The sequence below is a fragment of the Protopterus annectens genome, chromosome 6.part0 (assembly GCF_019279795.1).
Source record: "Protopterus annectens isolate FY-2018-M chromosome 6.part0, PAN1.0, whole genome shotgun sequence".
Lineage (NCBI taxonomy): Eukaryota > Metazoa > Chordata > Ceratodontiformes > Protopteridae > Protopterus > Protopterus annectens.
The window spans coordinates 867,630,580-867,642,707 of NC_056737.1; the positions used below are offsets into that span (position 1 = coordinate 867,630,580).

General features: G+C 41.8%; 1 protein-coding gene across 2 annotated transcripts in view; it reads left to right on the forward strand.

Moving 5' to 3' along the window:
* MOK (MOK protein kinase) overlaps positions 1-12,128 on the forward strand; it is a 969,382-nt gene that overhangs the window by 881,698 nt on the left and 75,556 nt on the right. For both annotated transcript variants that reach the window (XM_044074537.1, XM_044074539.1), the window contains one exon: positions 5,568-5,691. In XM_044074537.1, the coding sequence (XP_043930472.1) occupies positions 5,568-5,691 (124 nt within the window). The remainder of the gene's footprint in view (positions 1-5,567; positions 5,692-12,128) is intronic.

Below are 12,128 nucleotides of genomic sequence, written 5' to 3' on the forward strand. Positions count from 1 at the left end.
CTCAGGCCCAGGGATCCATCGCCCCAGGTTTCCCCATTGGGAATATCTTCCTCTTCCGAGGTTTCTCCTGACCCTGCAGGGGAACCCCCTCGGAAGAGGACGTGTAAGAGGAAACACACAGACTCCCCTGAGTCTACTACATCTGATACCGACTTAGATGAGTCGGAGGGTTCCCCACGATCCCCCTCTGAGGATGTCTCCTTTTCAGACATCCTTGAGCTCCTCAAACAGAGGGGGAATTGGCCCTCCATTGACCCCTCCGAGGACGAGTCGGTATACCTGGAGGCTTTTGGATCCCGACCCTCCACCTCCTGGGTGTCTCCGCCCTTCGACCCACTTATGCAGGTAGTGGCTCGGAAGGCATGGGCAGCTCCAGATTCTGTGGAACCTGTCCCCAGGAGACCATCCAAATTTATTACGGCCCCTACAGACAAGCAGTTTCTTTCCAAGGGCGTCTCTGTGGATGCTATGGCGGTGGCGGCGGCCACCAAGAAAGAACTTGCGGATCCTTCAGTACCTGTCCATCCTCCTAACAATGATTCTAGGACCATGGACAGGTATGGAAAGCGGATGTTTTCTTCAGCGACCTTTGCTATGCGTTCGCTGAACTACCTTTGTCACTTCACCAGGCTTCAAAGAGATATTCTCAAGGAACTAGGTGAAGTGGTCCAGGATCCTTCTGCTGCTGGGGCTCAAGAAAAGATTGCCTCACAGCTAGCAATCCTGAATTCCTTAACCAACTCCTCCATGCGGCTCATATCCTATGCAGCCGATGGAGCGAGTAGAACGCAGGCACAGGAGTGGCTCTTAGACGTCAAGCCTGGATGCGGCTTTGTAATTTTGCGGACCCCTTTAAGGCATCCTTCACCAATACCCCCTTTGACGGTTCGGCTTTGTTCGGACCTCAGGTGAAGGAAACCTTGACCAGGTGTGAGCAGGACGGCAAAACTCTTTCTGCCGTTGGAGTCCATTTTTCCACCCCTTCTAGACCCTATCCCAAGGGTCAGAAGGGAGGGAAGATGTGGTTCCGCAAAGCCCAAGGAGCTGCGCCGGACACTCATGGTCAGTTTACCCCCAGAGGCAGAGGGGGTAACAATAATAGATGCCGCCCTAGGGGCAGAGGGGGTCCTCAGAACCAGGGCAACAGGGAGTCTCTTCCTGAGAAGCCCTTTCAGCACCCCTGAGGTGTTGCCCGACTGTCCACCCTTGGAGGCAGTCGGGGGAAGGATTTCGCTGTACCCAGTAGCCTGGCGTTCCCTTTCACAAGATATGTGGGTACAGTCGATCATATCCGAGGGTTACAAAATCCCCTTCGAAAGGTATCCCGTACCTCAACAATCCCTTCCAGACATCTCACCCGGTCAAAGGGATTTGGCAGAACAGGAGGTTTCAAAGCTCCTAGAAAAAAGAGCCGTCTAGACTGTTCCGGCAGACCAAGTAGGATCCGGCGTCTACTCGAGATTCTTTTGGTCCCCAAAAGGATGGGAGATTGGAGACCAATATAAGACCTGAGCAGTCTAAACAGATTTGTCAAGAAGGCAAGATTCCGGATGGTCACACTTCAGTCCATTCTGCCCTTTCTGGGCAAGGACAACTGGATGTGCTCAATAGACCTTCAGGACGCGTACTATCACATAAAGATTCACAGGTGCTCCAGAAGGTTTCTCCGCTTTTGGCTAGGGACCAGTCATTATCAATTCAGAGCCCTGCCCTTTGGCCTCACTTCAGCCCCCAGAGTGTTTACCAAATGCATGGCAGTGGTCACAGCTCATCTGAGACGTCAAGGATTCCAGGTGTTTCCTTATTTAGACGACTGGCTCCTCTCCGCCACCACCAGGTGTCAGCTTCTTCAGACCAGAGACTACACTCTGCAGCTATGCAAGAGTTTGGGAATTTCAGTGAATTTCGAAAAATCTTCTCTGCGGCCTTGCCAATCTAGCACCTTTATAGGCGCAGAATTAAACACCGTCAAAATGTTAGCCAGACTAACAGATCAGAGAATTCTGGACATCCAAAAATACGTTCAGATTTTATTGCAGAGCAGCAAGGTCAAAGCCAGATTGATACTAAAGGTAATAGGTCTGATGGCTGCGGCCATTGTTCTTCTACCACTGGCTCGCTTCCACATGCGTCTTCTGCAGTGGATGTTATTCACTCAGTGGTCGTTCCACAGTCTTCCGATGAGTCACGAAATCTTAGTCACACAATCGTGCAGGACTCATCTGAACTGGTGGATATCTTCTCCTCTTCTTCATCAGGGCCGACCATTTGTTCCCTCTCCTCCGGTTGCCACAGTTACTACGGATGCCTCTCTGATCGGGTGGGGGGGGCATTATCAGGGCAGGATGGTCCACGGGACGTGGCAACCCATAGAATACCATCTGCACATAAATGTCCTGGAGATGAGAGCGGTGCTTTTAACGTTGCAAGCCCTCAACGACTTTCTTCCCGCGGGGACTATTGCAGTGCAAACGGACAACATGTCCGTGGTCTGGTACATCAACAAGCAGGGCGGGACCAGGTCCTATCCGTTGTGTCGAGAAGCTCTCAGACTTTGGCAATGGGCAATCTCCTCTCATCGGTTTCTGATAGCAACGCACATCCCCGGCAGGTCCAACCTCTTGGCGGACAGGCTGAGCAGATCCATTCTCATGCCTCACGAGTGGTCTCTCAATCAATCTATAGTGGACCAGATTTTTCTGAAGTGGGGCACACCTTGTTGCGATCTTTTTGCTACACCCCAAAACAACAAGTGCCCGACTTTTCACCCTCTTTCCCCTACCAGGCCAACCCCTGAGAGACTCTCTAATCCAGGATTGGCCCGGGGACTTCTGTGCTTTTCCTCCTTTTCCCTTGATTCCACAAGTCATTCAGAAAGCCACCGCTTTGAGGCCAAGTTGATTCTCATTGCCCCTTACTGGCCTCGACAAATTTGGTTTCCGTCTCTGCATCATCACCTCCTGGTGCAGCCCTGGCATCTGGACCCAGTTCCGGATCTTTTGATCCACCAGTCGGGTCAACAGCACCGGGCCATTCATTCTCTCAACCTCACTGCTTGGTTGCTCCACTTCCTTCCCTAGCCAGGCTTCCAATGATCTCTGATCCGGTCAGAGATATCTTAGTGGCTTCTTTGAAGTCGTCCACCAGAACCGTTTATGCTAGCAAGTGGCGACGTTTTTCCATTTGGGCAAATTCCAGAAATATTGATCCCTTTACTGCTCCTGTGCATTTTGTTTTAGATTTCCTGGCTGAAGTTTTTCAGTCAGGATCTTCTTCATCTACAGTAAAAGTTCAACTGGCTGCTATTTCCAAGTATCATGTTGGCTTGCAAGATCATAACATTATGTCACATAGACTATGCAAGGCCTTTCTGAAAGGAGTGTTTCTCCTGAAGCCGCCAATAAAACATCCTCCTCCACAATGGGATCTGAATTTAATGTTAGCATCCTTAATATTACCACCCTTCGAACCATCTGCTTCATGTTCATTGAAATTATTGACCTGGAAAACTATATTTTTACTGGCTGTCACTTCAGCAAGAAGGGTTTCCGAGATTCAAGCTCTCTGCATCCGTTCCCCTTACTTGGTCTTTCACAAGGACAGGGTATCCTTGAGAACAAATCCGTCCTTTCTTCCCAAAGTTGTTTCTCAAACTAATATTAATCAATCTATCGATTTACCAGTCTTTTTCCCTAACTATTCTAACAAAGCGGAGCAAAAGCTTCATTTTTTGGATGTCCATCGTCAGCTCAGGTACTATTTGCATAGAACTAAACAATTCAGGAAATCAGACCAATTATTTGTTTCCTATGCAGAAAATAGGAAAGGTCTTCCGGTATCAAAAGTGACCTTATCCAGATGGCTGTCTTCCACCATTTCTTACGTGTATTCGCTCAGAGGCAAGCAACTACCTTCTAAACCGAAAGCACACTCAACCAGGAGTCTATCCACTTCTGCAGCTTTTCAGGATAGACTACCCATTGATACCATTTGTGCAGCAGCTACTTAGGCCACTCCTCATACCTTTGTCTCTCATTACAAATTGGATTTGGCCTCTAGGGACAGGGACAGTTTTGGTTCCACAGTTCTCAAGAGTCTGTTCCATTGAGCCACCCGGGATACAGATGCTAGGGACGCGGTCCCATCCAGCAAGAATGAAGGCGAGATTGACAACTTAACATTTAGAAGTTATGTACCTACCATAACGTTCCATGTTAGTTGTCTTCTCTCGCCTTCTTTCTTGCGTCCCTCCCTCCTTCCCCCCTGGCCTGGACAGATCTTGAAGAGTTTCCTCTTCTCAGGTTGTTTCCTCCTGAGCCTTCATTAGAAGAGTCCTTTATTATGAACTTGGTTTTCCTAGTTATATTAGGTTAGTCCTTAGCAGGGTATGTTAGCTACCAAACGAGATCTGAGGTAGTCCCGCCTTGCATCATGCGATATAGGGTTGCCTCGAGCTGGTAAAAGGAGTTTTCAAGCTAAGCAAGTGCCGAGTCGGAGCCGAGGATCGGCTCCGAACCCATCCAGCAAGAAAGAAGGCGAGAGAAGACAACTAACATGGAACGTTATGGTAGGTACATAACTTCTAATTTTCCACACTGTAGTGCAGTCTCGGAGTTTGTATATATAAGTAGCAGGGGATGAGGGGGGTGCAGGGGGGCTTGCCCCCTGCAAAACATTTGTTGAAATTTACTGGATAGCAAGGTACATTGGGTAATGTTGACAGTGTCAAATATGGATGTGTCATTACCGTTTTCGGCATTTTGCCTAGGCAATGTTTTTATTTTCAGTATTTTTTTTTCGATTAAGTTATCACTCGACTAATTGATTTTCAAAATGTGATAGTAAACATTTTATTGACAGGTGGAATTTACTTGGTTGTGTGTAATGAGTTGAGTCCTGACTAGGTGTCTTTTAGATTAATAATACACTTGTTTATTTTCAGTATATCAGCATAGTTATTCCACATTGATCACAGCACTTGCATGGCAGGACTCCCCAAAATGTATACTGTGCTGTTACTAACCTCTGACTAACTCTGCTCTCTTTCTTTGTGTTGAATGTCATGATGCATCTTCCCAACACTCCACAGAATAAAATATGCCTGTAAAACAGAATGAAGTTGTGAATAGGCAACTTTCTCAATAACCTTACCAGTAATGGAAGGTTCAAGATCATACTGTAACTAGCATAAAACTGGTTCAGAGTTGTGTAGGTGTTTGTATTCTCTGTGATTAGTGTTGGTGGGGGTAAGTTGTGTGTAAAATGTTTGGGACAGAAACTGTGGCTGAAATAAGGCAGTGTTATAAAACTGAGGTAGACGAGAATACCATTCTTAAGTTAAGATTTTCTTAAATTAGCAGTAGTGCAGTTTGCTTGGCATTCATATTCTTGACTAGAGTTTTTTTTCACTGAAACATTACAACTGAAATGTGTAGTCATCCTTAACATTTTTGCACAAGGCATTGTTTTGCCTTTAAATTTATGACTGGCATTTTTATTTTGAGCTTGTTATGCTTGAGTTGTTAGAAAATGGCATTTTACATAACATTGTTGTTGTTTGTTTTTAGGGTAGGTGAGAAGCAAAACATAGCAGTACGCTCTCTGGGCAGAGGAATGGAAGGAACCAACAAGTTTGGAACCTCAGGATCAATGGACAGTTTGTGGAAAACTGCAAGACAAGGGAGACGACAGGTAACATACATGCTGGTGTTTTTTTATTAAACAACAGTGAAAAATATACATAAAAATTTAAATTAGACATTACCTGTAACTACCCTGGGAGTAATCTGTCTTTCAGATGAGATGTTAAACCAAGGACTCATCTTGGTGGTAGCTCAGACGAATGTAAAAGATCCCATGGTATTTATGGTAAAGAATAAAATGACTTGTAAAGTTCAGTAGTACATTATCCCTTAGACTGAGAAACATTTTTCATCTCATCGTAAGTGATTTTTTTGTGAACAGTGGCCATAAGCAAGGTGAGTGGAAACCTGAAAAATGCCGCAACCTGCATAGTATGCAAATAGTGGTGTAATGACATGGTTCATAGGTGTGTACTAGACTAATGGCCCTGGTGCCTTTACAAGCCTAACCCATAGAAGTGCCCTGGCATCGAGCCGCCCAGCGTTAGTCCCCAATGTCTCTATCAAGTAGAGCCACTGAAGTGATCCCCGGGGTGAACTTTCTATTACCCATCCACTCATGAAAATTTCTGTTGAAGAGGGACAGCGAGGTGCTCTGCTTGACATGTATGGGAAGTCTTTTCCAGAACATGGGCAGTCTCTGGGTGAGGAACCTGTCCCTCCAGCATGTTCTGTTGATTGTGGTAATGAGGTTGAGGTCTCTGGAGCATGTGGTGCGGATGGATTGGGATTTCTTTAGATGTAGCATGTCTAACAGAGCTGGATCAGACATGGCCTTGTAAGTCAAGCAAAGATCGCCTCTAAGTAGGTGATATGAGACAGAGAATAGCTGGAGTATTTTGAGTCTGTCCGTGTTGGACATGGGTTTAATGCCTAGGATCCTCTTCGTGAGGTACTTCTGTGGCCTCTCCAGCTGTTGCAGGTGTCTAGTGAGTTACATGCCAAATGGGGCATTATACTCAATGATTGGTCTTATGAGGGAAGAGTAGAGAGAGAGAGAGAGAGACAATGACCTCTTTCTTCCTGGATGCAAAACCATTGGTAATGAGATGTGCCACATAGAACGACTTTCTGACCACAGTGGCAATGTGGTGGTCGAAGGAGAGGTTGCTGTCATCCTGCGCCCCCAGATCTCTTATAACATTTTCAGTGTTCAGTGGGCTCCCATCAATGTGGTAATTAGTGGGAACTGAGTTTTAACCAAAGGGGATAATGACACATTTTTTGGCATTAAGCTCAAGGTCATGATTTCAACACCAGTTACTGGTCTCAGTGAGGCCTTTCTGTAGGATGTCTGCATCACTTAGGGAGTTAATAATGGCTCCCAGCTTACAGTCGTCTATGAATTTCATCAGCCAGAGTCCCTTTGTGTTGGCCTGGACTTCTGAGAAGTAGATGCCAAACAGGAGAGGACCCAGGACCAATCCCTGTGGGACTCTACTCATAACTGGTCAGCAGTCTGACTTGGAGTCTGCTACTTTCACACTGTGTTCTATCCGAGAGCCAATTTACAACCCACCTAGTGATATAGGGGTTGATGCCTAGTTTGGTGAGTTTATCAATAATTCCTGAGTGAGGAATGGTATCAAAGGCCTTGGCCAGATCGAGGTAGGCTGTATGCACTGCCTTACCTTTATCCCCAACCCTGGTGACTGACTCAAAGAAGTCAACCAGGTTGAGCAGGCATGATCTCCCTTTCACAAAGCCAAATTGTGTGGGGTCTAGAATTTGGAAATTTCCTATATCTTTGTTAATCAGGTCCATGATGATGCACTCCATAGCTTTACATGTCAGACTCATCAAGCTAATGGGGTGATAATTCCCAGAGTGTGTAGTTTCTTCCCCTTTATGGAGAGGGATGACTGTAGCAGTGCACCATTTGGTAGGGACAAAGGCTGAGGTGAGGCTGTGACTGAACAGGGCAGTTTGCTTTGTAGTTCATGTAGAACACAGCCAGGGATACTATCAGGTCCCATGGAAGCTGTATTCTTGGCCTTGGACAATGCAGCTTTATCCTGTGCTGCAGTAATGCTGGGTGCCTGGCATTCTTCCAGTATTGTGATTGGTCCTTTGGGGGGGGGGAGTAAAGTTGGCACTAAATCTGTTGGCCAGTATGTTGGCAATATCTGTTGGCTCAGTATAGGAAGTACCATTGTGCAGTAACTTAGAGCAAATCTGGGTATTGCCGTGGAGGTTCTTGATATAACTATAGAAGGCTTTGTGATTGTTTTTAGTGTCTGCCGCAATTCTGCTTTCATAGCTGGCTTTAGAGGATTTGATGGGGGATCTCAACTTTTTGTTGAGGCTAATAAGGGAGTTTTTCAAGTCTTGGGACTTCCCCTTTTACTGCAACAGTTTCTTCCTTCTATTGTAGAGTTTATTAATGGCAGGGGACCACCAGATTGGCTTCCATTTTTTGGAGGAGAGCATCTTGGTTCTGTTGGGTATGGCTAGTTCCATGCATTTATGTACATATTTGTACAGTGCATTGGTGTCTGATTTGGCTGTCATCCAGCTGTTTTCCATTGGCATGGGTGCCGTGAAGTTAGCCATCTCTGTTTTTAGGAGCCCAAAGTCAGCTTTGGAGTAGTTTTTCAAGGCGGTTACCTTTGCGGGTAACCCTAACAGTGCTTTATACAAACATAGTATGCAGTTCCCTGGGCATGACTTTAAATTCTTAGTCATTGAAAAAGTTCCCCAAGATCCTCATGGAGGTCCTTGGGAAGATTTTTTGAATTTCAGGGAACTGTGGTGGCAAATTAGGTGGAATGCCACCAATTTCCCTGGACTTAATGAAAGTGTAAGTTTGAGTAGTTTTCTGAAAATACGCTCATGAATTGGACAATAGATAAAATAACACAAACAACAATCTTTAAGAAAGAGGTTACACTTATTCATATGTATTTTTATTGTGTGTGTATATATATATATATATATATATATATATATATGTATATATATATATATATATATATGGTTCCCTATCAGAAGCCTGAAACACTATAAGCTTGAAAATCAAAATCCTGAAACCAAAAGCCTGAAAATTCAAAATCCCGAAAACCCAAAATCCTGAAACTCAAAATCCTGAAAACACAAAATGGACATACTGACGTCATTGTGGCTTTGCTATTGTTAGCCCTGTGGTGTTAGGTCATGCGTTGGGTTCAGGTGAGTATGCGGTTGGTTTTATGTTAGGGTTAGGGGCGGTTTAAGTGAGTTAGGGCGCAGGTTAGGCATGTATGCAATAGTGACAAATATTGGGGTTAGGGGCGGTTTAAGTGAGTTAGGGTTAGGGCGGGTCAGGTGAGTGTGCGATATTGACGGACCTTAGGGTTAGGGTTAGGGTCAGGGTCAGTTGGTAGATATTAGTGTCTTTATAGTGACATATTAGCATTATTTGTGTTTTCAGGATTTTGAGTTTCAGGATTTTGGGTTTCGGGATTTTGAATTTTCAGGCTTTTGGTTTCAGGATTTTGATTTTCAAGCTTATAGTGTTTCAGGCTTCTGATAGGGAACCATATATATATATATATATATATATATATATATATATATATATATATATATACATACATACATATTTTGTGTTAGATGGTTATATGTGTATATTTTTGGGGTGTGTATTTTTATATGTTTTTAAGGTCTGAATTTTGTATGAGTCATATTTAACTAAATATTTGTCATTTTAGGTGTATATGGTTTTAAAACAAAAAGTGGTTGAGTCACATGATTTTGGGTAGTATAAATACCTGATATTTGTCTGTTTTTGTATTCTGAAGAAGTCAGCTGATGGTTGCTGATGAAAGCGCTCAATAAACGTGGTTTTGGTGTGAATTGGAGGCTTCACTGGTTTTTATCTGTTAATAATGTAGATGCCCTAGATCAATAGTTAATGACACCTATCCGAAATCTCCAGACCATGGCAGAGAATGGCTACAACTAAACTCTGTCACAGACAAGTGTCATTGTCAAAACTGTATCTGGCCATCAGAAGGCATGCTTCTACTTTCTGAATGTATCTGGGAGTGCAGTGCAGTATGACCTGCTACATGCAATAAGATATTTTCAGTCTGTTCAGTGTTGCATAATATCAAGTGGCATAACTGGTAGCACACTCACCTGTGGTACTGAAGGCTGTGGGCTCAATTCCTGCATTAGATGGCATTGTAGTTCAGCATAAAAGGGGTGCTACACTCTTGAGTGTGCCATCCCTCAGATGAGATGTTAAACCAATGCCCCATCTGCTTGAGTTGGTGGCAGCTCAGGTGGATATAATAGATCCCATGGCACCCATCAAAAAGGTTCATTTATTTATATACAAAAGTAACTCTTATTTACAAAATAGTTACATATTTATAAATATTTACATATGTACAAACACATATTCATAATTTCCTATACAATCACGCTACATTTTCATCCTCATTAGACCCCCACTCCCTTTTCCATAACCACCATCTGATTTTACTTGACATTGTTGCTAAAATCCATTTACCACTAAACATAATTGCATTTATTCTTTCATTCCATGTAATCCATATAACATAAATAACTTTTTATCTACTCTTTTAACATATTCTTTACTTATGTTCTTTTAGTATCCATGTTTATTTTATCCACTTCTTTTATATCTTCAAAAATCTCCGTTACATAGTTTTCCCCTAATTTTTTTACTCTTTTACATTTCAGAAACGTGTTCTGTAGTTTCTTCTTCTTGACAATGTAAACATAGTCTATCAATTTTCTTTTTATGTGGCATATTTCCTTTTACTACAATAAAGGAAGGTGCAAACTAATACTGATAAACAAAAAGTGCACCAAGACCTCAGCGAAAGTGCAGTTTATTGGGCTAAAATCCAAGGTGTAATCCACAACCAATACACAAAATAGCAGCATACGCAGTTAATATAAACCTCCACGTTTCGTCAAACCTTCAACAGATAAAACATGCGTACAAGTGTTTCATTTAAATACTAGTTAAAATTTAAAACAGCCAATAAAAGTAGTAATAAGTTAATTAATTCATAGTGACTGCTCAGAACTAAAAGGTATACACAGATATACCTATATAAAAACCAAATTTTTAAAAACGCTTTCTATACAGAATGGAAAAGCTGGGACACACGTGATGAATAACATAAATGTTAAAATGTTGTTAAAATATGTAAAAATAAGTACATTTTATGTTTTACAAAATAATGTGTGTATGTTTGCACTTTCTCTGACGTCTTGGTGCACTTTTTATTTCCTTTTACTGGCAAATTATGTTACCAGTCTCCACAAAAAATCTTGACATTCTACTTTATGATTACACTATTTGCTTCTTATTTTATAATTTTTTTCATCCATTGAATTTTCCCATGGTTTTACATACCAATGTTTTATCATTACATTCTTATACCATACTTTTCTATCTTTTTCTATACCATCAATTTTTATTTTCCATAAAAACATTTTTTTCTTGGTTATGTTTTATTTCTTCATTTATATACTCTTTTTCTCTTTTACTCTTTTTACCGTACCACAAAATATATGTATATTTATGTAGTTTTACTACTAATCTCTCATCTTTTTTCATTTATTCACTTTAGCACTTTGTACAAATTTAGTGAAGCAGTGTATACCACTGGGTTAATTAACCCTAAACCTCATTTTTCTTTATTTACATACAAAACTCCCATTTTTATGGGGTTTAATCTAGAACTCCATATAAATGAAGAAAATATCTGCAATAATTCCCTTTCAAATACTGTTGGCAACATAAATGCACTTGCTAAGTATGCTGTTTCCCCATCAGTACTGAGTTTATCAAATAAGCCTTTTTTCTGAATGATAATTTATATGTTCTCCAGAAAATATGTTTGCTTTATTTCTTTTATTGTTTTTCCCATTGAATTCTACTTATATCTTTATTCCCAAAGTTTATACCTAACAGAAATTTAATTCATAGTAAAGTGTATACCCCGATCTTTACTATATCACCTAAACCTTTACTTTTCCTCTTTATTAAAAGCCATCACTATCATTTCTAAACACTCATTTGTGCAAATTATTACTTCTTTTATTCACATTTTGTTCTTTACAATGATTATAATGTTATCTGCATATGTTAACACAACTGGAATTCTTAACCCTTCAGGTGTTATGCACCTCACCTCCATCATTTTGTAATTTATTTCACATATTATCACATTCATAACTAATGCAATGAGTATACAACTCACTGGACATCCCTGTCATACACCACTCTTCATATGTACCTCTTGGCTTAACCAGCCATTTACAAGTATTTTTACTTTATTATTACTATATGCTGACATACATGATTTCCTAACTTTCTCGCTTGTATTATATTGGGTCTACTTCATTTCACTGAAACTCAGTTGCCTGCGCACAATTCACTGAAAGCTCACTTCACTGAAAACTCATTTGACTGAAACTCATTTTGTTGAAAGTTATATATGGCCTTTTCCCCACTGTAGTGTG